This window comes from Chroicocephalus ridibundus, chromosome 4 (genome assembly GCF_963924245.1).
Source record: "Chroicocephalus ridibundus chromosome 4, bChrRid1.1, whole genome shotgun sequence".
NCBI lineage: Eukaryota > Metazoa > Chordata > Aves > Charadriiformes > Laridae > Chroicocephalus > Chroicocephalus ridibundus.
The window spans coordinates 54,989,415-55,016,651 of record NC_086287.1 but is presented as its reverse complement, the minus strand read 5'-3'; the positions used below and the strand labels follow the sequence as shown (position 1 = coordinate 55,016,651).

Genomic DNA, 27,237 nt, shown 5'->3' with positions numbered 1-27,237 from the left:
CCATTTTTCTCTACACTGGGGACGATGAGCTGGGGACTGGGACCCAGGCAGAGGATGGAGAGCATTCCCAGCCCTGGGCTGCCCCAGGGAGCAGAGCCATGAGCTCCAGCCCAAAGGGATGGAGACATCAACACCTCCCTAACATCAAGAGGACTCACCAAAAGGCACCTCCCTGAGAACATGGCGCTTCCCAGGCAGCTTGCTGGCTCTTTGGGAAGTTCTCTCAACTGACTTTCCCAGCTGCACACAGAGGCATCCATGCGGACCAGGCTTGGGCTTCCCATCAGCAAAAGGGGATTAAAAGCAGTTCTGCTCTTCCTCAGAGGATGTGAGAAGAAATGCTTTAAGGATGTAGAAATGCCACAGTAATGAGGGCTACATGAATGCATACTGAGAAAGGCAGAAAAGAGCATGCAGCTAGGAGCTTATTGGAAAAAGGGTGGACATTTCTAAGGAAAACAAGATTACCTAGCACTGCAATAATAAGGGGTAGAAATAGAAAGGAATTTTTAAAGCCGTGTAAACCCACCAGCCACTAAGAAACAGGGCTTGATAGCTTCCAGTGTGATTTCTCATGCTTCTTTCTAAGTGCCTGGTCTGGACCACTGGGGAATAGAACTGAGCCAGGTGGATTAGGGGTCTCCTCCACATCAGCAATTCTTATTTTCCTGTCATTAATAACTATATATAGGCTGTCAGGAGTCATATTCGCTATTCAATCCCACACGTATATCTGTTTATTTCCATGTAAAAATGCCATGATAAATTATCAAGGAGCACGTGGTGCACAGGCATGTGTCAGCCTCAATTGTTGTGCTGAGGAGCAACCCAGTCTCACCACCTCGTTTTCCTTTATGACTAGTTTGGTTGATCCTGCCTTTGAGGAAGAACAAGGACTAGGTAAGGGTAGCCGTACTTGCTACTTTTTGTATGATCTCACCTAATTTTACATGGCATCTGCAGATGGATGTGTTTCCTTTGGTTTCACTGCAACCTTTCATGTCTGTCAGGACAATACCAGGAGGGTAGAGTAGGCCCTGAGACTGCCTGCTCACACTGCTTCATGCAAACATTTTGTCATCTCTTAAATGCCTTCTGTTCTGCGATCTCAGAAAAAAACAATATTGAAAATTTTCAGAGAATATTGAAAACATTAGCTTTATCGCAACACAATAAATAGCTCCATCACCCACTGAAAACTGACTTCTGCAGCTGACATAGTAATAAAGTAGAAATTGAGTTGCTGAGATAGTCTTGGAGTGGAGACATTGTCAAAAGATGAGCCAGGAACCACTAGTTCTTCAAATCACTGAATTTCTCAGCTTTATTTTTCTGTCCTGTAGCAAAACAAACAAACAAACACAACCTCCCCCATACCCTTACAGTCAATACATGTACAATAAATTGAAAGCAATATTTTTCTCGACAGATATGATCATTGTGGTGTGTTGAAGGCTGATGCGTATGAGAAAGATAGGACCTCTTGCGTTGGCTTTATTATTTTGATTGCTTCTTCTAGTTCTTTACCTGGTCTTTTTCTAAGGTGCTCCTGCAGATTTCTCTGAGTGCATGTTGCCAATTCTTCTATAGATAATGCCACTGGAAAAAAAAATATTTTCTCAGTAATTGTGTACTGCAGGATTTTTTTGATTGTTGGACTCGATGATCTGAAAGGTCCCTTCCAACCTAGACAATTCCATGAGTCACTGATTTTACCTAATGAGTGTTAAACCTAAGAATATGTGTGTGTCCTTTCCTAATCAAACACAGGAGGCACAGGAGATGTCAGCTCACAATAAACGGTGCAGGTGTGATGACATATTTTAACTTGTGCAGCTACTTGTGACGTGTATAACAGGAAGTTCAGAATTTAGGATATATCAGATCAAATAATTAGACGGAAAAAAAAAAAGCCTTTTGCTATATTTAATTCTCTCCCCTACTTAACTGAAAATGTAAATTTAGACAGTCCCATTGACCAATTCGTTATTAAACTTCATTTAGGGTGATCCAAATTCTCATGGAGTTTACGTGGTTGCACACATTGCGTTAAGGGTCTCTCTCACCTCTGCAACACACTGGTATCACTCATGGCGTTGTCTGTTGCTCACTATCCTTGGGAATAGGAATATGGCCCTGAAGGAAAAGATTTGAACTAAGCACTACCAGTATTAATCCTGATGCAAAATACTGCTTGTTTTGAGTGGTACCTAGACAATTCTAGCCCTAAATCGACTAAGAATGTAATAATAATTGCTTATATTATCACGGGTTAACATTTCTTAATGTTGACATTTCTTAACTATTGGACATACAATTCAAAGATAATGTAATGGAAAAGAAGCTTGTCAACTATAGTCCACTAAAAGCAATTAATAAATGTAATAAAATGCCTGTCCTTTTAAAAGAAATCCCCCTTCCTAGCTCCAAGGTTACAATGACAGCAGCTGCAATACTGATTGGTTGGCCCTGCTGCGGCTCCCTAATAAACCTCCTCTAATGAGGTTTGAAAGCCTACTATTATCAGCGTAACATCTCTCTCTAAAACTAAATCTGATGCGGCAGGAGATGGCAAATGCAGAGGGAGGGGAGGTTTCCCACAGGTAGCAGAGCTGAGCCTTTCTCCTTTGCATTGAGCACCAGGTTGCGGTCAACAGTGAGACAGAGAACTTGGTCATCTGGGGACCACGGCAAAGAATATCTAGTACCAAACCAGTTGATTGCTTGGAAAAAAAAAAGGGTTCTAAATGTAAAATATCCTCTTTGCATGTATCTGTGGCCTTGGCATAGTGCTATTGACGGGGTGACTGAAACATATCTGATTATACACTGCTCATTTGTGAGAACCCATGTGTTTTTCCACACTCTTTTTACAGCTCCCAAGTCTACTTTTTGTCCCACTGAAGAGACCTGGTGGCCAGGCCTGGTTATTATCATTGCAGTATGCTGCGCCACACTAGTGTTCCTCTTCGTAGTTGTCATCATTTGCTACAAAGCCATAAAAAGGTAAGACTCCAGATGCTTTTACTGTGCTTGGGGCAATGCAACCCCACAGAGGTTGACCCAAGACTTGGCTGGCGCCTTGGTTTGTTGAAAGACGTCCTAAAGGCAAAATGCATCCTGTAGTCAATGTGTGTTTTCATTGGAAAGTCAATGTATGTACCGTATCCTGCCTGTGTAAAGGGTGAAGTTTAATGCACAGTCATGGGCATGAGGCGGAGAAAAACTAGAAATGGGACAGGGCTACAATATTCAGATTAACATGAACTCCCCAAAGTCAAATTGCTGCAGGTTGCTGGGGAATGTCGGTAGCGTTGGTTTAGCCAAGTGTAGGGGTAGGAAACTCTCCTATCCAGTTCTGGTAGTACTCAAAATTTACACAGGGGATGTGAGATTTTTGGCCCAGGCCCATCACTACTTGTAGCATTTCAGAGTGATCCAAGCTCTTTTAACCCAAACTCTATGGTAATATGTGTAGTTTTTCATCTGGGGCCTCTACTTCTAATTTATTCTTGCTTCAAAATTGTCATCCACAGAATCCATTTCAAAACCTGTCTCTTTTAATTTAAAAGCTTATGTGAAGCCTATGTACGACACGGGGCGTAGTAACTATTTCAGCTCCTCTACCACTGTCTTTGCAATAGATGTGCTTGCATAGGACTCCTGTAGTTAGAAATTATTGACTTCAGTTACATAGAAAAATGAGAGTGGGAATAATTTCTTCACCTAAATAATATTTTATATTTCAAGCGTAAAAGGTTAAAATCCATAACTCGCGTGAGATACTGCAGTGACACCTGAATCACAGTTTGGATTAAATGATGTTTATTCAGCTTCGGGATTTTTTTTTTGCGGGGGGGGGGGGGGGCGGCGGGTGATGGGTGGGAAGAAAGGGAAATACTTTTCATGAAAAGAGTTATGTGCATGCAAAGCAACTGCAGGATTTTTGATGAGCCTCAGCAGGCATATCACAATGGTGGAGCATTGCACGTGGTTTGTGGGTGTCTGAAAAAATTATGGAGGATTTGAAGGACAGTGTATCCAAGAGCATCAAAAAGGGAGAATTCAAACGAGACAGAAGTCTGTATCTAATTTCTTATTAAATTTACATAAGTATCTCTGCTGTTCTAGTTGAGCTAAAATGAATGCTTATTAGTTTTGAGGATTTGGAAGGCTTTCACTCTAGCTACTGAACTTCTTAAGAATCATCTATGGAGGACTGGAGGACTGAAATTGGAGTCGAATTGGATTGGTAACACAGTGCAAAATTTCTTAGTTGTAGTTCCTAATTGCTAATACAGCTATCGTATTTGTCTGCCTAGTGCCAAATTGTGAATTATTTCTGCCAAGGCTGCAAAATACACCTACAGGAGCAGGAACTCTCCAGGGCAACTTGCGCCTAGCAAAGAATTGCTCTTCAAATCTGCTCTGATGCTGGTAAATGGGGGGTACAGAAAAGAAATTTAAGCAGATAAATTTAGAGCTGCCTTGAAGAGGCTGTGGGAATTCACATAACAAAGTCTTATGCTTCATGACGGTGAAGAATACAGATACGTGATGAAGACATCCATTATTTGTCAACAGTGTGAATATCAACATACAAGTCAGCTGCTTGAACAGGCATTAGTCTCAGAGAAACGTGAAAATTCCTCTTAGATCTTCTTATTGTTGACATTCACACTGCTGACAAATGCTAAGCTGAAAACTGCTCAGTTTTGGACATCTATAAAAAAAAATCTTATTAATTATATTTTTACAGAGTAACTAGAGCATTTCTATTCATCAATGAGTTCTTCCTAAAACAGATCTGTTAGAAGGATGCCCTAAAGTGCCTGGCAGCATTCCTCAGTAGTTCAGGTTCCCTGATCCACCGTAAAAGATATCTATTGATAAATGCTGGGAAATAAGATAAGACGCTTCACAAGAGAAGCATCTCTGCCTTCAATACAGAGTGTTATCCCATATTGTTGAGCTGAATTTGCTTTAGCTAATGTGAGAAATCCTTCAGTCTAGTTTTTTGCTGGGAGGTGGAATTGGCTAGAGAAAGAGTGAGGGGATTAATCTGGGTGACGCTGAAGCCGAGAGTTCCTTCAGTGTGTTCCCGGCCTCTGGCTCCATAACCATGCCCTGCCCAGTCCTTTCTCAGACCCCTGTCCCACCAGGTCTCCTCTGCAGTCCTCCTCCTAGGCCCTTGTTCCTGTGCATCTCCTGGAACTGGGACCTCTGTCATTGCAGCATCTCTGAGAATTCTGTCTCCCACCTCCAGGGCAGCGCATTGTCTCTTACATACAATGTACCCATCCCCTTTAGATGTGAACACCTCCAGCCACACCTAGATCGGGTTGTAACCTCGATCTGGCACCACCCTCTTCATCCAAGGAAAGGCACACGCTGGTTGCCTTGATGTAGAAATCAGAGCCCAGCCCAAAGAGCCCACCTTTCCCTGCCCCGACCCTTTCGTAGCTCTGGGTGGGGATAGCATTGTGGCCCACCACTGAACAGCATCCTTTCCTTCTTGCACCATGTCTGCAGGTTTCAGAGTTGTCCCAGTCTCGGTTCCCTGCTGTCATGTAGCTGGTCACTGCAGGGCAGGAGCAGGAGGGTGGCAAAGGACTGTTTTATAGTCTGGGGGACTGTTTATAGTGCCCATCACAAGCTGACCCTCAAAGCCCTCTCCTGCTCAGTGTCCTCTCTCTGAAAGCATTTGCCTACATCTCAGGAGCGTCACTGAGATTCATCACCTACTGTCTGATGAGTAGTATAAACGGGAAAGCGGCAAGAATTATTAACCAAACATACCCTCTGTAAAACCTTGCATGAGACTGTCACCCTCCAGCATTTCTAGACAGGACTTTTTTTTTACTGCTTTCTGGGGAAGCAGGGGAAGGAGATCCATGTCTTCACATTCGGAAACCCTCATTTTTGATGAGAGCCTGGGGTGTGACAAAAACTGGAAGTGCCAGTAAGCATGAAAACTGTCTTGGCAGCAGCAGATGGCTCATATCTTCTTTTTTGGTACAACAGGAACACCGTGTAAAAATTCTCACCAGCCCATCAGCTAAAAAAGATAAATAAAAATAACCATTAAATAAATAAAAAGAAAAATATGAAGAGCATACTGAACATGATTTCAGATCAGATGACAGTACTAGTTTTACCCATGGATAGATCTATATCTATATCTAATCTATCTATATCCCATGTATCCTACCTATAGTAGATCCTATGTATCTCCCATAGTAGACATATATATCTCCCAGTGACAAATCCCTAAGTATTACAGGAGAGTATTGCAAAAGCCTAACTGGAATAACTTGATTTTCTGCTTGTTAGTCTTCCAAATGAAATGGGGTTTACAGCCTGACCGTCAACGCTATCTATATCCTATTTACCCTAAAGCGTACGGCTCAGCTTAATTAGCAGTATAAGCACTGAAGAGATGCCGAAGAGCGAAATAACAGCAGCCATCTGGTTGTTGGGTGTAGCAAGAGTTAAATGTTTTAGTAAGAAAGTGCAGGCGGAGATCTGCCCGCACAGAGCTTGGATCTGTTGTATTAATCCCTCACTCTCATAAGAATCAAATTTGATGTAGAAAGAAAAAGAAAAATCCTATTTGTGCTTAAGTTAAAATCTCATTTACTGGTTTCAAAGGGCCAGACCCAATCAAACTCCCTCATGTCTGCTTTTCTGTAGAAGGAAGAGGGGGAATGACTATCCTCAATGTATCGTCACTCGGCTGTATTTTTATTCAATCACTATAAAAACCGTTTCTCCTGGGGTGGTTTGTTTTCCTTTGTAAACGCTAAAACTTTAGCATATCACCAATTTTAGGCACTAAGTCTACAATCTAGTGGATTTGTGAATCTTTGTATAAAATGACTACCAGAACCAAGCCAGCACGTTGCTTATCTCCATCCCTGCATGTCCCCTGGAAATACGAAGGGTCTGCCAGTATGAGATGGTTCTATGAAATATTGAGATCCATTCCAGTGGGTGGATTTGACCTCTCTGGTCCACGAGGGAACTAATACCAGCACGTGTCAATTGTCTTTAAAACTCAGAGCACAGCCAGATAGGTTAAACTCTTGGGAAGATACATGCGGTGCAATTCTTTGAAGGCTCTTAAAGCAGCCTCTAAATACCCTCTGTGCGCTGCTGGTGTCTGCGGTGTTGGGCACACCAGTACAGATGTGTGCTACTGCACAGATCCAGCACCAGAGGACACCGCACGTGATACCCTGTTGTGCTGCAGCGTGGTCACACACATGGCGATAGCACCTTCCGTTTGGCAGCGGGGGAAGAGCTATTTTGTCCGGTCTTGGTGACAGAGGGATATTTCCTCTTTTAAGAAAAAAAGTGAATTTTCTCTTAAGAAACTTTTCCATGGCACAATAGAAAAATTTTAAGGATTGGCACTTGGGGCCGGCAGCAGTCACAGCCTGTGACATTTGCAGATTTCTCGGACAGACGTAATCCCTCGCTGGCCAGGGCTCGGACCCATTGGAAGCAGCGTGAAATTTCTGCTCATTTCATGGGTAAGGAAAGTGATCTCACAACCGGTGATTCCTGTAACACATAGCAAGAGCAGACAAACACCTGCTTCAACACCCGCGATACCTCCATGTATTTCGCTAGCATTTCTTTGTAAAAACCTGCCGTTCTTTCTCTTTCCCTGGAAGACTGTCATAAAAGCAAGAAGTCCAAGGACAATTCATAAACTAGCAGAGGCTGGAGGAAGCTGGGTCATTTCAGTATTACATGGTTGGTGGACTGGACTTGGACACGTGCACCATGAATGCCGTCGGCTCTAACAAATCTTCGTCTGGTGTAAACGGGTGCGGATTCAAAAGCAATCATCGCAGCTCAATTCATTTTAATCAGCTCTGGAGGTGGCTGCTGCTTAAGTGTGTTTTTTTTAACATCTCCAAGCACCTGAATAATAGTAAGACAGTAAGACTGGAGGGAAGTGAGGAGTAAATGCAGCAAAGAGGATTAACGGGAGTTGTTTGGTAAATAAGCAACTGAAACGGGGGAGAGAGGGACCTGCAGGATGTAATCTGTTTCTGCAGCTCTCTGGTGTGGCAGTGTTTGTGAGAGGAGTAAGATATTTACATAAAAGGGGAAAAATAAATCCCTGGCACCCTGTATAAAATTAAGATACTGGAGCCATCTCTCAAACCTCAAAGAGGAAAGCAAAGCTGAGCATCCTGGTCTCCGTGCCAGCTGATGCGCCAGCTATGCAACCTGGCAGGAGTTGTTCCACATGGTTCCCCAACATGTGAAAACCCTGTACTTAGTATCTCCAGAACATCCATATAGTCTGAAATGAGCAGCCTGTTGGGATGTGACTCCTGGGCTCTGCAGGATTTTAGGTAGGATGCATACCTCTGCTCTCAAACCTACCACAGGGTTTGCTGCCAAAAAGCCCTCTTGCTAAGTCAGCAGAGAAAGCAGGCTGGTGATAGCAAAGTTTTGCATGATATACCTTTTACTCACTACTCTAACTTTGTCGAGCCACAACAGTTTTGTGTGTGTTCTGTAGCTTGAGATAAATGTGCTATAAATGCCTACATATGCACTTCCTTAAATAGGCGCTGAGTTCACCTTCAAATAATAATTAAATGGAAGAAAACATTGTACTGAAATAAAATGACAGGTCATATTTAAACTGCCTTAAAATTCATTGCTCAGGTTATTTTCTAGGGTACTCAGCGTATGATTTATGGGCCCTGTATACTGCAAGGTGTCAGTAGTGGGAGCAAGGTTCTGGAAGTTGGTTTTGTTTAACAAAATGAGGCAGGTGCTTGAGAGGGGAAAAGACCGAGGCTTGTTTAAAGAGGGTAAAAAGTGGGATTTGGGTCTGTAGAGAGCTGCTATGTATGGAAGAACGTGTCCCATAGTGCAGGGGTGTATGTCCTGCTCAGCAGGCCGTGGCCCCGCACCTCTCCCCCAGCACCACTCGCTCCCCCAAAGGGCAAGGACTGTGTAGTCCTCCATGTGGCCATCTCCTATGAGAAGCACCGAGGCTGAGCACAATCTAGTCCAAAGTCATTATTAATTGCAACAAAACAATGCTTTTCAATGCGGGGAGAGAAGACAGAAGAGCATCCTAAACTTACTTAATCACTTTGAAGTGGATATTCACGGCAGGGCTGATGACAGACAGGTCAAGGTGAATTGAGATTGTTAATCTCTTCTGTTCTCTCTGACACATTAGAAGGGTTCATACTGAAGTGGTGCCTTAATTCTCAGCAGGTGTCTGGGAAACAGTAATTGCTCAGAAGATAAAGATAGTCGGTGGAAAAGCTGAGTTAATATTACTGTTTGAGTGAGAGACACTCAAAGGGAAGAAGAAGAAGGTCTGTGAGGGCAGATCAGTGTCTTTGATGCAACTCGTTGACATCAAACCAATTCAGCTCTGCAAAAGAGGTCAGCGCCTAAGAAGTGCCACTCAAAAGGGAATACGGTCTTCATCAGGAAGACCTGGGAATGTCACTAAGGGCAGCTGAAAAAAATACAAACTTCAACATTTTGGAAAAGCAAGGAAAAAAGACAGTCACACTGTAGCCTGATTGTCTTTTGCACTGGATGAACGATCAGCATCTACCACTGAGAGCCGCTGTCCAGGTCTTCTGTCACCTCTAACCGAATCCCAACATCCCCGTGTGTAGCTTAGCCTCTATGCCTAATCATCTGCCAGTGGTGAGTTTACTCCCATCCTTGGAATGAGGTTGCAGATGATCTACTAATGACAATTTAAATACTCTGAACGACTAATCTTTCTGCAGGAAATCCCATTTTTTAACCATCAAAAAATGAGTTCATAGAATGACAGAATGGTTGAGGTTGGAAGGGACAGCTTGAGATCATCTAGTCTAAACTTCTGCTCTGACAAAGTCAGCTAGAGCAGGTTGTCTAGGTCTGTGTCCAACTGGGTTTTGAATGTCTCCATAGATGGAGAGTCCACAACCTCTCTGAGTTCTTGTTGGTTTTCTTGTATTCTTTCAAAGCTAGTGCTATTTATTAAACTAAATGTAGCCCAGCTTGATGAAAACTGAATGCTATACAAGGAAAAGCAGTTGTTCTTCCAAAGAGTATTGAAGTCTGGGTCTTGGTTGTGCAACACTTTCCAGGGTAGCATGTATGAGACGAGTTGCTGAACAGCTTTACAACTTGATCCGAGCTCAGTGAAGATGCCAGAGCTCTGCCGTATTAATTCTGCTGATTCAGTGGCATCACTGGGGATTTTGGATGGGGGACTAATAGTTGGCGCTGCCCAACGTTTGTTGGGTGCATCAAGATGAAGAAGGGTTGGCTTCATTTTTTGGAGTAGAATAGCAAAAGCATTGCTGCTACTTGTTAGCAGGTTCATTTGACAAGTCAAGCGCTGATGAGTAAAGGGGATAAAATAGCCTTTCATGCAGAGAGATGGCTGAGCCAAACCACATGGGCAGTGCTGTGCAGGAAAGTTTGTTTTGCTGTTGCCTGTGCAGTACGTGTTGGTCGGATAAGCAGGAGGATCTGCTCTTCAGGGCTGTCAGTCTGGGATTTTTATAAGCGCTACATGTTTCCATAACTATTACAGGGCAGGATTTCTCTGTGTCTTTTAAGTTAGACCAAAGTCACATTCTGCTAGGGAGAAAGTTTGCTGTCATAAATGGATAAAATGCCCCACTGTTTCTCATAAGTGGGAACACTGGAAGCCTTCAGGAGGCTTGAGGCTTTAGTCTTTAGCGTAAAACAAGCGATCCAGTGTTTCACAGAATACTCTCCTATGGACCATTTTTCACTTGTTCAATCCTAATTTGTGATGTATTGAGAAAGATGCCAACAGAAATCTCTAGAGCATTGTGGCCTATCCTGTGATCAATTAGCTTTTCACTGTGACCAGAAACAAACTTGCTGTTTTTCTGTTTTCTACTGCAGACGAGGGTACCACATGGAATGGGCAGAAGTCGTGCAATAGATTCAAGTGTTGTACAGTTACTGCCCCGCTGCAACTCTGTAAATGGCCACGGGTGGAATTCACAGGCTGGTGCCAGAATATAACACTCATGCTGGTCTAACTGTATTGGCTGAACTATTCCTGATTTACCCCAGCACGCTTAGAAGGTACAAGTGGATACCAAAGTTTTGAAATGTATAGGAGAGTTGCCAGGTTTACCATGAGCTTTTTATTACATTCTTTCCTGAAGCCGTAACTTCTGAAGAAATCTGAATAAATATGAGATCAAGGTTCTCTTCACCTGCTAGTCTAAAAATTGACTTTAAACTCAAGACTCTTACATATTCAAAATGCTGTAAGGCAAAGCAATACATTTTTCTTAGAAATTCATATAATTTTTAAGCCAATCATAGATTTTTACAAGCTGACATGAGGGCACTTGTGGCTGGCCCTGCCAGTGAAAAGCCACAACTGTGGCTGAGATATACCCAGCACAGTGTGCAGGGACATTTGAAGGAAGTTTTTGGCTTTGTTATCTGGGACATCTGAGCTTAGGCCTGTGTTTGTTACAGCCTGCAAGAACCCAGCACAGCACCCTGGGGTGCCTGGGACAATCTTTTTTTCTTTTATTCAAAGGAAATTGTACCCATGGTAGTGGGGTGGGAGCGTAGATCCATTACTCCAGCTCTGTATCACCCAGAAATTCCCTCTGCGCAATGAGAATCCCATAGGAACTTGCTGGGTGCCGTTATTGCCCCCTTTTCCTTTCCACGAAGGATTTGCAGTGCAGCCTGAGTAAAAGCAGTAACACCTGATTTCTCCAGTGGCTGAACAACTGCAGCTCCCGGTGGGTTCAGCGGACAGGGTGGATTTGCAGGAGCTCTAAAAATCCCAGAAGTTAGAACGAGAAAGCCAGAAAAGTATGGGAATGCCCCAGCCGTTCCCACGTGTGCCCCACGCTGCCCCAGGCAGGCTCTGCCCGGACTCAGTCTGCTCTAGACCTGACCGTGGAGCAGCCAAGCACCAGTTGGTCCCCTACCCATCACGTGTATCCAACGACCATCAGGACACTCGGGACTATTCAGCCCTGCGTGTATACCCCATTTTTCCCCCAGTCTCTGCCTTCCCTTGTTTTCTGCAGAGCTTTGTTTCCTGCATCACCCCCATTTTGCCCCAGGTTTGACTGTGCAGAAGGTACCTCCTTCCTACCCGACCTTTCGGCACGCTTCTGGCCGGCAGCCTTGGCTTGGTGCCACCCTTGGATCCTCTAATTTGTGGCTTCTGCTGGCTTTGGTTTTGATGCCTGGCTCTAAGCCGGACTTCCGTGCGCCGAGACCCTGGGGAAAGGTAGAGCTCTGGGAACGGCAGGAGCCGCGCTTGGACACACGTCTTCCTGTGCAGGGAATCTCAGCCAGAGGTAACGAGGCATCCAACCACAGCAGGTGGATTTCCCACTGTCATTTATGTGCATTAGTTTCACACCCTTGTCTAATTAGTCACAACCTGGTGTGCAAACAAGACCTCAGCGTTTCCGTGCCCTGGCTGGGAGCAGCTGTTGGTAAAGGAAGGCTCAGGGGTGCTTGTCCACACCAGCTAGTTTCGGGGCTCTGAAGGGAGGTCACATCACACCCCCCGCCTTGCTGGGCTGTTTGCTGCCACGCAGCCACGCTGCCGGGGGGGAAATGGTGCAGACAGGGTCCCCCTTTGCAGAGCTGCGACGTTCCTCAGGCACACGTCAGTCTCTTGCAGCCACCCTCGAGCCCCTCGCAGCCGTGCTGCCACCACTCGTGTGGCTGCACGCTCTGATTTCTCCGTCCTTCCTTCTCTGCACCCTCCAGTACTTACTGCTAAATATTTATCGTGCTCCAGGGTTGCTAAGCAGCGCGCAGCTCCCCGCTCGGGAGAGCCGTGCCGGGAAGGCGAGACGCACAGTAGGTCAGCGTGGGCAGAGCAGGGGGTGGGAGAAGATGGCATCTGCCGGGGTGGTCCTGCTCCGCCGCACACTTACCTCGCTCCGACTCCGCTGTCCCCTCCGCCGGCTGGCACATGGCCACCCCCTCCAGTATGGCTGGGCTGGAGAACGATGCTCCTGGTTTGTCCAGCTTGCAGAGTTGTTGGCTAAATCACAGAATCATAAAATAGTTTGGGTTGGAAGGGACCTTTAAAGGTCTCCTAGTCCAACCCCCCCTGCCATGAGCAGGGACATCTTCAACTAGATCAGGTTGCTCAGAGCCCCGTCCAACCTGACCTGGAATGTTTCCAGGGATGGGGCATCTCCCACCTCTCTGGGAAACCTGGGCCAGTGTCTCACCACCCTCAGTGTAAAAAAATTCTTCCTTATATCTAGTCTAAATCCTCCCTCTTTTAGTTTAAAGCCATTACCCCTTGTCCTATCACAAAAGGCCCAGCTGAAAAGTCTGTCCCCATCTTTCCTGTAGGCCCCCTTTAGGTACTGGGGTTTGCATTTATCCTGCAACGAGAAGGGTCTGCCTCTGCAGGCTCTTTTTTGTGAGTGGAGAAATTCAGAAGCAGCTGCTTAGAAATCAGTGGTCTTACTCTAGCTGGTGTCAGCGACAGATTTCCTCAAATGCAAAGTGATCTAGATAGATAGTTGCAAAGGTCTGTTCATTTTACAAGTTATAGGGTTTGGGGTTTTTTTCCTCAGCTCCTTGCATTTATTTGTGTTGCAGACACTCTTCTATTAAATAAGTTTTTATAATGGAAAATCTGCAGAGAATTTTGGTTCATCTGCACAGAAATTAACCATTACTATTTAAATAATTTTGTGAAATTCTATCTAAATGATTCTGTGAAATAGCAGTAGCTTTGTTCCTCTGCATGGATCAAGTCCATCATTCAGGTTTGTGCCTATGTTTGCAAGGGATCAAATAGCAAGGCAGTTATCTACATTCAGCAAAAAATCTGGGCACAAAGTAGCACAGAAGATCAACTTTGTTTTCGAGGTGGAAAAGTTCAGTGCCTAAAATGGCGATATCTACGGTCGCTTGGCTGCTGAGAGACATACTGTCCTTTAGAGATGGCGAGAGAGCAGTGAAGAGCAGCCCTTGCTCATCTCCTCTCTCTGCCCCTTGTTATTCCAGCCCCGTGTTTTTCCTGTGCTGATGGTCACCCTGACCTGGAGCACAGGCCACCAACAGCCAGCCAGTGGCAGGGGACTCCTGCACCTTTCCCACTTCCATTTCCCCCTCCAATAAAGGTGTGTTTTTGTAAGGACATATGTATGTAGTGACAATCCCAGGCTGTTTCTGCATTGCCTGGCAGACTGTGGTGCACCACGAGCCGAGCTCCGTGCACGTTCCTTAGCTGTTTACACGGCTCTGGGGCAGGACAGGCCTTTGAGGAGCAGGAGTGTGCCCAGCTCGTCCCCAAAGGACTCTGCCAACACGTAGCACACTGCCAGGCACGTCCATGGCCGTGGCCATCCTCCAGACATGGTTTTGTTTTGTTTGAAGCAGGTACCTTCATTCCATACGTTTAATATCTTCTCCTTTTTTCATTTTGTGGCTTCTTGCCAGGCTGGAAGGCTGGCAACATGAGCTCATTTTTTTACATTAGGCCCATTCATTTTCTTTTCTTTTTGTCATCAAAACATACCGATGATGCATTCCGCACTGAGAACACCCGATGGATAACGTCAGCTGTAATATCCCTCCAGTCAATAAAACCTTTTAAAGATCATTATAGGGAATGCAAAGAATGGGTTGTAATGTGAGGGGTCACTGCAAGTACTTTTATCAATTATGTTGGTTAATAGTCCTGTATCTTAATAGTGGAGCTGCTTCTCTTCCTTAAGATTGGTTTTGCGTAGAAGCATAATTCTGAAGTTAGCTTAATTGAAGACCTAATAGGAAAAGTGATTGCATCACCTGAGTCTCCTAGGGACAGATCTTCCGTGGTAACATCAGAACAAATCCTCCTCAAGTCCACCGAAGCCTGTGGAATTACTCTGACTTTGCACTGCTGAAAATAAATGAAGGCTAAACTTGCACTTCTTAAATTACATGTGGGGCTCAGCAATCTATTTCAATTACTTGCAATCTGAACAGGCCGAGTCCTCCCTTCAGGTATACCCAGAGTGACTTCAGCAGGCTGGGATAGATGCACTTCTGCAGAAACAGATCAGCCCACCACATTTTGCACGCGAGCACACCAGCTCAGGGAACCTCGAAGTGCTGATGAACGGCTGCAGAGTGGCTCCGTATGGATTTATTAATTTTTTCCCCCTGAGAGAAGCACTCGGCAAAGGGTAGATCTTCAATCTGTGCACAGCAAGTGGGATTTGATTGTCACAGGGGAGCGTGAAACACCCCAAAACAGAAATCGCCCACAAGCCTCCAGGGCCTTAAATATACTCCAGAAACTGGTCATTTAAAAATGGCTGTGAGGGAGAGCCAAATTAGCCATGAATTGCAGGCTTGAAAAGAGCTCATGCGAACAGCCAGAAGAGAAGAAACTCGCCTTAGGAGATGGTATCTCGAGGCCAGATCAAAGCCTATTGATACAACATGACTTGCAGTGCTGTGAAAGAGACTTTCACGTTTTGCATAATGGTCCTAGCACATGCACTTGTACATATCTTCTCCCCTTCTCCACGTATGAGAGACAGGAAAGGTCTGAAGACGTTAAAAATTGCTTGCTTACTTTCTCCAGAAAAATCTTATTTATCAGCTGACCACTAGTTTGGCTAAGACTGAAGTACTCAAAGGTCTCTAGGGAAAGAATGGCCTTTTCTGATTCACAGAAGATAAAAGGAGCAAAGGGGCAATGCAGCTTGAAAAAGGAGACCTCCATCAGATGTCCAAAGTGGAAAGTAACCCAATATACGCGGTCCTTCCAAACAGTGCAGGTAATATCATCCAGGTTACCTATAAAACTTTCTAGTTTGGAAGAGTAAGTAAAAAAGGTCACTTATTGGGATGGTAAGTAAGAAACACCGGGGCAAGACAGTTTGTGTCTTTTAGATGCTGGACTATCTAACTTACCAGACTGGAGATGGAAATACAGGGAACACACGTAAAAGCCTTGGGAGACTGGGAGTATTGAACACCAGTCCTTGACAAACCGTGAGCAGTAGTGAGTGCGTTGCTGAGAGTTTTCCAAACGGAGCTGGTTTTCATTATTGCTGTGAAACATTTGCTTTGTACGTGGGAGGTAGTTGAGCCAGTAACCTCTTCCTACAAGCATTGAATAGTATGCTCCTTGTTTTCTGGACAGAGAGATGGTCCACATATGCCTGTTAACTAATGTAATAGAGAAAAACTAAGGTCTTGGAGAATTTTCATCATTAGGGTTTCTTTTTTGATTTCTGGCTTCACATTGTCAACTCATAAATAGCCAGATATTGAATTTTTATGGTTGCTCTGAGACAGTCAAATGGAGAAGTCAGAATGTGACTCTCTTTCCATGACTCTGGAAACTATGTCCAGAGACGTGTCCCTCTCTAACATGAGCCCCATGTGTCTGGGCCACAGCGCCAGGCTGGGCAGCCCACGTTAGTCATTAGGCAAGGCTCATGGTGGGCAGCTGCACACAAGTTTGATGGCTATGTCCCAGAAAGCAACAGTTGTCAGTGCACTGAGGCCCTCCAGCAAGGGCCCTGTTCACAGACCAGTCTTAGAAAGCGAGTTTGCTTCTCCCACCAGTTGCTATCACAGGAACTGATTCACCTCTGATGGCTGATGGACAGCATGAATCAAACAGCTGTCTGATGAACGCCCACAGCACTGAGTTGTAAACAGCCTCCATTCACGTTCTTTATGTTCTTACAAACATTTAGGTTACTGGGAGAGATGGTCCAATAATTGAACAACACTGCAAAATTTATTCTTCCTTTCCTCTCCTGTATCTGCTAAATAAGGATGTTTTTGAAGCATGACTGTAGCCCACCCATCATCTTGTCTGGGCTTCCAGCAGCGAAGTCTAGCCAAGAGCTCTAAACAGCTGCCATAGATACCGCAAGCATCCTAGCCCAGGGGACGAAGCTGAGTGAAAATATACCTACCAGGTATTTACCCTGTTTCTTGGGCAACTTTTGTAAGCCAGGAAGATGCTGCTGCAGTTGGGTCTCTACTGGTGTATCAGTAGATGGGATATTTCAGCTGTGCGCTGGGGGCACCTCAGGATAGGCCAATCCTATGAAGCAAATGGGTGTGTCGTATGAGACCCAATTTTATTGAAAATCATTAATTTTTATGTGTTGATAGCTAATGAAATATTCATCAGTATGGAGAAGAGCTTTGAAGTCGCTGCACGTATAAGCAATACATCTCCAGCTCTCTGATTTGCCTCTTCCCTTCTGCTGCTTTGCCTTGGGGACTGGCAGGCACACACGCGACCCGGCACATGCCACTGCCAACACAGGAGGGGCGGACAAGCCCTGGTGATGCTTGCCGGTAGAACATCTTTCCCCTTTGGTGGTGGTAGCCACCACTGCTCAGGAAGGAGTTGGAGTTGCACTGTGGTCTTCTGAGCGTTGGGCATCGGCTCCAACAACACACAGCAGGGAGGGCAAAGCGGCCTTTCCTCCTCTAACTGCATTTTAAAAGAAGAATGACACTCTGTTCCCATTTTGTAAGAAACAGGATAGGTGTTTCCCTTGGAGGATAATCCAGGGCAGCAAATCCCGAGCGGAGGCAGGTGTCTCCTGGCAGTGCTGAGTCATGTGTGGGGACCCCAGAAGGAGATGAATTTAAGATCCCTTCATTTCTCTGCTGCCAGCCCAAAGTCACCCTCTCCTAGCTTAGCTGGGTTTCCCTGGGGCCCAACCTTCCCGGATGCTGGCCATGGTGCACTGGCACTCAACAGAGACATTGCTATGGAGGTAGGCAGCAGGAAACAGGTTTGGAAAGCTCAGGCTTGTCTTATGAAATCAGGTTTTATTCTTAACTCTCATCTCTTCCAAGCACAAAGCACCTTGAAGAGTATGAACATGTGGATTGCATTGTGTCTTTTAAATTCTGTTGTAATTTACTCTTCTGGACAAGACTTTTATTCCCATTTCTAGGTGATCTATTCTCCTCAAAGCTTCAATCAGCCTATAAGTAACAAGGCATAATAAAGTTCTGATTAAATTAACAGCCTTCTCAGCTTTTGCTTGATTTTGTCTGAAAAGTCATATATAGAGATTTTCTTGTGTACAAGTGAGACACAAGGTGAAACGCTCCCCTAGTGCTCTGCCGCACAACTGCCTTGCAGACAGTAGGGCTGTGCCAAATTTATACCAGTAGCCAAAGCTGTCAGGGAGGGTTTTCACAGAATCACAGAATCGCAGACTGGCAGGGGTTGGAAGGGACCTTCAGAGATGATCTAGTCCAACTCCCTGCCAAAGCAGGGTCACCTAGAGCAGGTTGGACAGGAGCCCCAGGTGGGTTTGGAGTATCTCCAGAGATGGAGACTCCACACCTTCTCTGGGCAGCCTGTCCCAGTGCTCTGGCACCCTGAAAGTGAAGAAGCTCTTCCTCATGTTCAGGTGGAATTTCCCATGTTGCAGTCTGTGCCTGTTGCCCCTTTTCCTGTCACCAGGCACCACTGAGAAGAGTCTGATCCCACCCTCTTGACACCCAGCCTTTAGATATCTGTAAGCATTGATGAGGTCCCCTTTCACTCTTCTCTTCTTAAGGCTATTTTGTCAAACATATCGAGTTTTGTGCTCAGACATGATCAAGGGCCAAAAACTACACCTCCTCTAAGAAATTTTCTAAAGACAATTTACAAATTATGTTTGAATGTGCATCCTTTTGTAGACCTTTACAGAGGACTCTGCAGAGAAGTGGTACAAGCCAATATGACAAGACAATGTGAATTTCTTTGATAAATAAGATTTATAAAGTGATTAGAACCTCATCTGAAATTGAAGCTTGATGCGTGAAATGCACTGTTAAATGGCTGTTTGATGCTTTCTTGATTTTAGGACTCATACAAACTAATGCATGCATGGTGGAGAGGTCATTACGGATTCTGGAGCATCCTTTCAGGCGTGTACTAAGCTGTGCAGAGTTGCATGTACCTTTCACTCGCAGATGTTTGGCGCGAGGAGTGCACCAATTTTTTTGCTAAACATCAAAGCACGATGTGTAGCAAATCATACTGTAAAGCAATGCAAACCACTTGTTAGCAAACAGCCCGTTTCGCCTGCCACCAAGTGAGTATGTCAGGTACGAATAGTTCCCTACTCGTTCCCTCACTAATCTGAAACATCCCTTTTACCAATGAAGAGCAACCCTGGAATGGAAATGCATAAATACAGGGCCACAGCACTTCGATGAAAGGGGGCTTGGAGTATTACGTGTAGGAAGATCATACATAACCTGGTTTATCAGGCAGAAAATAGGATAAAAGGGTTTCCCTTGGTGTGTAAGAGGAAAACTTGCATGCTTGGATCTCAACAGTCAATGAAATTTGAGGTTAAAAAAAAAATAAATAGCTAGTGACACACAGAGCTAGTGCCACAAAAAGAGCTGCTGCCCTAATGCAAAAGGGCAGTTTAAAAATCGCAACAGGCCAAAATGACTTTGTGTGTCTAAATACATAGGTCAGCCTTAATCACTGTGACAAGTGCACGCAAGTCTGCCAAGCCAGCGATTCAAATGGTGTAACTGAGGCAAGTTTAACCCTAAATCCGTGTCTGACGGGCTTGTGGAAACAAATCGAGCAGTCTCCAAGCCCGAACTTTTGTGTCTGCCAATAAATAAATTAATAAATGCCTCAAATAGCCATTTCATTGAGAGCCAAGAAAGTAGTTGCCCCGCTTTGCTAGCGCTAACCATGAGCGGCTGATAAGGCGGAAGCAGAACCCTGATAAAATCTCCATTCTGCTATTTGCAGGCTCTGAAAAAAGGCACTTTCGATGTGTGCTAGTGCCAGCGGTGTAATATCACCAGCAGCCTCTCCCCCGGTGTCTCCAGAGAGGTCTCACCACCCGAGGAGAGTCTCCGACCCTCCCATGTCTGTGCTGGGAGAGCAGCCTGGGGAGGGGAAAGAGCAAACGGCTACTCTCAGGAAGAGAAATGGAAGGGGAAAAAGGAGGAGGAAAGGAAAAAGAAGAATGTAGATTAAAATGAGAGGAAGACATATTTTAAACATGAAGAAAGAAGAGGAAGGCTAGACAGGGAAAGAAAATGGAACTGGAGAGGTGCAGAAACACATAGGATACTGAAAAAAGGAAAAAGGGGTAAACAGGAAACAGATAGCAATCAGAAGTGGCCAAAATGTCTTAATTTTTTGGACCATTCATAGAGCTGATTGTCAGGGTTGGAACAGGGTTTGGGGGGACAGGAAAAAAAAAGAAGGGAATTTTTGAAAGCAGCAGAGAAGTTTGAAGACAGCCACATCGTTTTTTCCCACACAGGAAAAAAATCAGAGAGGTATTGCCATCCAATTCTCCGTCCCTCCTGACAGGGATGTGGCGGGGTGGATGGGTGCTTTACAATGTCATGAAAGACAGAGCCCCAGGAGCTTGTGTCAGATACAAACAGGCACAGCATGTTAATGGCTGAAAAAGGGTTCAACAAAGCTCTTAGTCTCCCCTTCCCTTCCGTTTCCATTCTCTAACAGCTGGAATCGCAGCCCATATTAACAAGACTTAACTCTTACCAGCTAAAGAGCGGTGTAACATATTACAATCATCAGCAGTATTTTCTTTGAGATTACAAGCAAAATGCATTTATCTTCCTGTAATCATTCTCCACAAATCTTTCACTAATACTTTGCTGAAAATAAATGTCATTAACTATTTTTTTATTAACTGTTGTTTGTTTTGTTAAACACCGTCAAGAACAATAGCACAGACCGATTGTTGCATTACTTTCGTTTATCTGGTCCTCTTTTTGCCCTTAGAAGCACCTTAAACTCAAGGCACTAATGACTGAAATATCCGCCTGGGAAGCACAAAGCTTTTTCCTCCTTTTGTGTGTACAGATTTAGCTTTAAATAAAGGAAAGGTTCCACCACTTTTGAGGAGAGAAGTTGTGGGGGAAACACTTCCATGATGTAATGTGGTCCATTACAGGACTTATGTTCAGGTCTCCCTTTTCAGAGTCGTTTTAAAATCCCAAATAAGATGATTTTGCTCCGTGATGTGCAGATGTTTGTTAGATTTCTGCACTTGCTGGGCGTTTCCTGAGTTGCCTTACAATTAGCATTGGTGGCCCTGGCCTGTGTTACCAAACGGTGACCAAACAAAACAAAAAGGAGGTGCCTCAGTGGTTGGTACTGGGGGACTGGTAGGTCACAGTGTTTCAGTCACCAACTCGGACACCTAGAACATAACATGAACATCTGCGTTAGTAAGCTGGCCTTGCTTCACAGACAATGCAGAGAAACACGAATGCCTTGGACACAAAGCATCTGACTTATTTTGGGTATCCACTTTAAGCTGTTCTGAACTGTCTTTTAAAAGTGCTTTTGTCTCTCCATTGAGCGTGAAGGTAGGCTGGGGTGGTCACCACAGATGTACAAATCTACACTGGTCAGACGAGTCCTCTCCTAGTGACCAAACACGGTGTTTTTATGACGTCTGTGTGAGTGAGTTGGGTCCTCAAGTGGGCACGACTGGTCATCATCCCAGTTTGAATGATGTTGCACTTTGAGGAGAAAGGCCCAGGACTGCCCCAGGGCAGAGCCTGACCCAGCGCTCAAGCCTCTGTTCCAGGGGTGAAGGTGGTGGTGGAGGACTCTCCTTCCAGCAGCCTCTGGCTCAGGCAACACGCACACCTGTATCTATACACAGGCTAGCACGGGGAGACCAACAGCCCACCAACAGGGCTTAGGACCAGACCCCTCATCTTCCAGGTGGATCGTAAGGACTGACAAAATTTTAACTGCTGGTTTGACCCGTGTTCAAAAAGGGAAAAGAGAGAGGAAAAGTTCAGTGTTATGATGCACCTTACATGTCTTTGCTTTCAATCTGTATTAACAAAGATGATGTTTACCTTTGTCCTTTCTTCTCCCCCCACCCTGCCTATACATCACCGAACCTGGGATCACCCAAGGAAACCAATGAGAAAAGAAGAGAACGGAACCAGTCGGGCTGAATATGCAATGACCTCCTCTCAAAACAACAAAACAGTTGATAACAATGCGGTCGTATAATCCCTGGAACCCCGCTGAGGCGCAGGAGGTGGTAAACTTTCAAAGCACACACGCGGATTATGCAAGGTGGGTGAAATAAGGCAACGAAAGGAGCTCTGTGGCCCAGGACTTCATTTCAGAAATAGCGCACGCATCAGTGATTCAGAAGAGAAAAGCAGGCTGCTCTTCAGGCTTGCTGCTTCTCCCAGGGAGGATAAACTCGCCCACCTGGGCTGCCCGGAGAAGAGGCCTCACAAAGGCATAAGCATTGCATGCTGCATCTCGTGAAAGCCATGTCGCAATGCCTCCCGCTTCTTCTTCCTCTCCCCGCCTCCCCCCCAAAAAAACTTTTCAGTTTGAATTGAGCGTCCAAAAAAAGCTGCTTAAATAGGATCTTTTGAGGAGAAGGTGATCTGCCAGAGTGGCAGCAGCTGATTATAAGTGGGTCTGAGGGTCATAAGTAGGAGGTGTCACCTACATCCTTCTCCAGCCTGGGCAGTTTTGTATGCTTATATTTCATTCTTACCATTCTTATTATTTTGTTATTAAAAAGGGAAAAAGGTTTCTGTTAAGCCATCAAGCAACCAAAAATTGCATTGTGAACTTGTGACTTATCCCAGAAAATTCATCTGCGGTCTGGTGACTATGCAATTTCCATGGCTGAAGACTTTTCAGGCAAAAGAAATCAAAATGTAAGATTTTAGCAAATAGCATTGCTCTTGAGAGGGAGATATTATTAAGAGGTGCTTTGAACATTATTACTTCATAATCAGCCTCCTTTTTTGCATCACACTTTATTTTTTACCTTTAAAAAGTTCTTCCTTTGTGAAATTCTACATGTCTCTCTGTGTTTGCATCACACTGATTCCCTAAGGAAAACCCTAGAGGAAAGATGTCCTTTGCATCTTGGCATGAGCATTTGGGCGGGATTGTGTTGAAATGACTAGCAGCCCTTTGAAGTCCTCTTCATTCACTGGTTAGTGTTGTTCCCTGAAAGTGTCGAGTCTCCTGAACTGACCCACCGAGGACATTGTAGGTCTGGCTTGGAGGACCACTTTTGAGGGTTTGGTAAGCTGGTTGTGCCCACGTTAACTCAGTCTCTGCCTCTCCTGGGCAGAGACTGCCAATCGTGCCAAATTCAGCCTCACAGCTTAGTGTTGTACTTCCCGTGACGTGGATCGCAGACTACTTAAAGCAAAGCCAAATCCACCCAAATTCATTTCACGTAGGATCTCAGGTTAGACTCAGTAAGTAACCCTTAGGATAAAGGCGATGCTGGTCTTTCCCCACCTCCTGAAAACGTTCCTTCATGTCACACCTCCACGTGTATGTCTCCATTTACCTCTGTGCTGAAAGTAGTGATGCAGTGAAAGACAAATTTCCACCCTGGCTTCTTGTCTGGACGTCAAGCTTCCATACCACTCGGTCTCTGTGTCCCAGGCGCCGACCCAGTCTGGCTCCAGGACGCGGCTGCGCCCCGACCATCCCGTCCCTCAGTACTGCAACACACCGATGCTTTCAGTTTTATATAAGGATGTGCCTGAACTGCAAAAACCGGACCTTGATTTTGAACGCATTCCTGTCTGCGGTTGGTCTATCGCTGGGATGTAGAGTTTGGGTTGACGATAGAGGAAGACGATGTTCTGCAGACCTTCCCCGAAAAAGCTCCGGGATGCTCAAATCAGCAGTTTCAGCTCAGGCCCATCTCTACTTTTATATTACCTGTTGAACAATAGAGTGTATGTAAATATAAGTACCTTTTCAATGATAAAATGAAATGCTGCTATATACTGCTGTTGAGGAATTTATGAAGTTATTCAGTTAGCTTTTTAGCCTGTCATCGCTATGTAGAAGTTTAGCTACATAAAATTATTTTTCAAAGGCTAGACTTTCTTGAGAGGTGAATGCAATTATAAACGCGGAAGGGAATAAGTAACCCTTTGCCCAGGAGTGCGATCGTTCCCTGCCATATTCATGTTGTGTTCTTGCACAAGACACAGTGATATGTTCTTAGATCCAAAGTGGGATTAAAATGACAGAATTTACACTTTGAGTCTAGTATCCCAAATGTTGATTGCCTAAAGCACTTAGCCCCTAAATACTATAATAAAAATATCGCAAGTATATTTCTAGAATATTTTTTGAGCTATAACATTTATTTTGGTGTAGTTACCTATGTTTGCCTTTCTTTTTTTACTCCAGTTGTTTCTGCCTAAACGTGGCATAGTTTGAGACTGGTTGCATGTTTAGCTGAGAGTATAAAGTGTGAATGCAGATGAGTTTAGCATGATACGGGCTCAGGATTAGCACTTTCTCCTGAAGGTTGCTGATTTTATTTATTTCCTAATACAGCTTTAAAAGCATGTTCTGTAAGGCCAAAATCACACAAGGGATTTGTAGCTCATTATGTCCATCAATATGTGTCTGTTTTTGCAAGAAAAAGTCTGAAGAGATGGTCACCGAAGGCTGTCTGATTGTCAGTGATGCCAATGGTGAAATGTCCTCACTGGAGAAGCCCCTGGTGCATGACATCAACCACGGGCAAACCCACCCCAGACCCCGAGGTCTCCTCCGGAGAACATAAAAACTTGACGGAGAGTGGGAAGACAGGGCATTTTGAGGAGCAGCATATGAGGACTAGGATCTGTTTTCAACTCTGCCACTGATCTGCTGTTTACTAGCAAGCAATTTTGCCTCTCTGTGCCTCAGTTTACCCTTCTGTTTAATCAAGGTGAAAATCCTTCCCAGCTCTGTGGCAGAATTTTCAGAGATACAGATGTATCCTATTTGTGTAGGCAGATTTACACTATCAGTACATCCAACAGGCTGATATTAAATAAATGTATTTGGGCACATCGTTGCCATAATATTTCAGAAATAAATGTTCCCCAGTGTGTTTTTTTTAATCCGTTGGCCGCGGAAGAGCAGCAGCAGGAAACAGGCAGAGAGATACTCTTCTGCTTGGCCAGAGCCTTTGCCCTCGGCCCTCGCACAGCGGCACGGCGGGGAGAGATGGGAAATCCTCCACGGGGTAGTTTTGCCATTACATTCCTTCTTGTCTCAGTATAGTTGACTGCACTGTACCAAAATTTAAGGTGGTCTTCAGAAAAGCTCTTGGAAAAGTGTGCTGGAAGCAGAAGCCTTCAGAAAGGCGAGGCCAGAGAGGCAGCGTGGTTGGTTGGGGAACGATTTCTGAAGTTTTCTGGTCTGGTTTAAGGTTGCGGTCAACACTCCACAGACTACTTGACAAGCTTTTATGGAAGAGCTTCTGTGCTTCCTTGTTGTACTACAACTGAATACAAAGGGAAAAGAATAGGTTTGATGGACAAGGGCTCCACTAAGCAGTGACCCTGGATCAGGGGAACTGGCGATCCAAAATACAGCTTTACAAGCATTTCAAGGTTATTTTTAGCCACTAAAATAACAGGCATAGAAAAGTCCTGCACAGCTCCCTTCACAAAATAGCCGGATCCCAGGCAGATGCAAAGGTGGCCAACTTCTACGCAGACATTAACCGCTCTGCTCTGACCACCACCAGACAGGCCCAGAAAACTGCCCTGGTCAGTCTGAGGGAGAAATCAGCTCCAAATTTCTTCTTAAGGATCACCACTAGCAGGGAACGCACTTTAAGGGCCCGAGCTGCAAAGTGTTGAGTTTCCTCGGTCCTCAGCAGCGCCGGGAAGGTGGAGCTGGAGCCCCAGCACTGCGCCCTTCCTGGCTCAGACCCGACAGCGGTGTGACCGGGAAAGCATCTCTACCTTGGATAGGTGCTGCAAAAACAGACATGGAAGGAAAGAGGAGTGTTTTACTAAGTATAAGATATAAATATATTGATATATATCTATACAGAGACCTAATTGTCCAGTCTTGCATGCCATATGGTCACAGCATGTGAAGAGAGTGTGGGCCTCCTGCTCCAGCCAGGTCATGACCATAGATGCTGCCAAGCGATGGAGAATCAGGCCTATGGTAGATATGTATTTACAATACTCCCTGCACCTGTACAAACAAAAGTATATTATTTTAAACTGCAAAATAGTGTGTTTAAATCAATGCATGAATGTAAATATTCTAAGATCTGCCTTCTTGACTGTGTACCACATGTACAGATGAAAACAAATATTGTTTATAGGAAATCTGTATCAGTGGTTAAATGACTAAAGAGAAAAAAAATATCAGAATTAATGTTGTCATGTTTCTCAAACAAGCCATTAATATATATTTAGTATTTAAGGATATTGCTCAATAAGTATGTTCCGTACCAAAAACTGTGTTGCATATACAGATTGTGCAGTACCCTATTTTAAAAAGGCACCATAATTAATTTTTATTTTAAATAAAAATGTACTTGTAAAAAGTTTCCTGTGTCCTGTCGCTTATGTAGCTGAGAACTGAGTCTACCTGTTGAGGAGAAACGCTGAAGGAGGAATGGCTGCATTGCCTCTTCAGGCACTTCTCTTACTGCCCAAATAAGCCCTGCTTGATGGTTAACCCTGGTCTGGTTTTGGAGAAGCCCGTGGCTGCTGCTCGTGCCTGTGTCTGGCTGGGTTCTGGCTCTGTCTCATCTAACCCTGCAGTTTCAGTCCCAGATGTGTGCACTGCTGGTGCTTCGTAAAAGAAGGAATTACACTCATCCATTCCCGCAGGCCCCCAAAGCTCAAGAAACCCCTTCTCTTTATGCTGGAGGCGCTGCAAGTTTCCCTAACAACATACTCAAGTTCTAGAGTGATTTTTATTTTTTATCTTTTGCATAATACTCTGCTTATTTTGGTGCAAGAGATAACGTGCAGTTTTATACTCTGACTTCCCATGTGGACTTCACCCTCCCTTTCTTGCACAAGAACAAAAGCAAATTATGGACCAGTCCTTCAGTGGATCGACACTGATTTATAGCAGCTAAACCCGAATCCTTGGGCCAGGATTCGCCCCGCACAGGTTTATGAGGTCCTCTGGAGCCAGGGGCTGTCACAGCCTGAACCCTCCTTCCATCCTAAGCCTAAAGTCACTCCCCGGGGACCTTCAGATGCCCAGGTGAGGTCAGCTGGATTTGAGACAGGGAGGGTGGGATTTTAAGTGTGGGGGCATCTTAGTTGCCTTTAATTCCCAGGACAGGATTCCCTCATGGTACAAAGATTTGCCAGTCCCTTGGGAATGATTTCATATCCCAATTTAAAGAGGCCCTTTTTTGGACAGACCAACACTGA

General features: G+C 44.8%; 1 protein-coding gene across 2 annotated transcripts in view; it reads left to right on the top strand.

The window, feature by feature from the left end:
* The window catches only part of PRIMA1 (proline rich membrane anchor 1), a 54,833-nt gene extending 28,442 nt beyond the window's left edge, over positions 1-26,391 (top strand). The window contains exons 3-5 of one of the 2 annotated variants that reach the window (XR_010070817.1): positions 2,877-3,006; positions 18,876-19,106; positions 21,955-22,063. Coding sequence is in view for 1 of the 2 variants with exons in the window: in XM_063333083.1 (XP_063189153.1) it covers positions 2,877-3,006; positions 21,955-22,054 (230 nt within the window). In the remaining variant the exon portion in view is untranslated. Of the gene's footprint in view, positions 1-2,876; positions 3,007-18,875; positions 19,107-21,954 lie in introns of both variants that reach the window. The other variant, XM_063333083.1, reaches the window with a different exon arrangement.
* Positions 26,392-27,237: the final 846 nt, after the last annotated feature.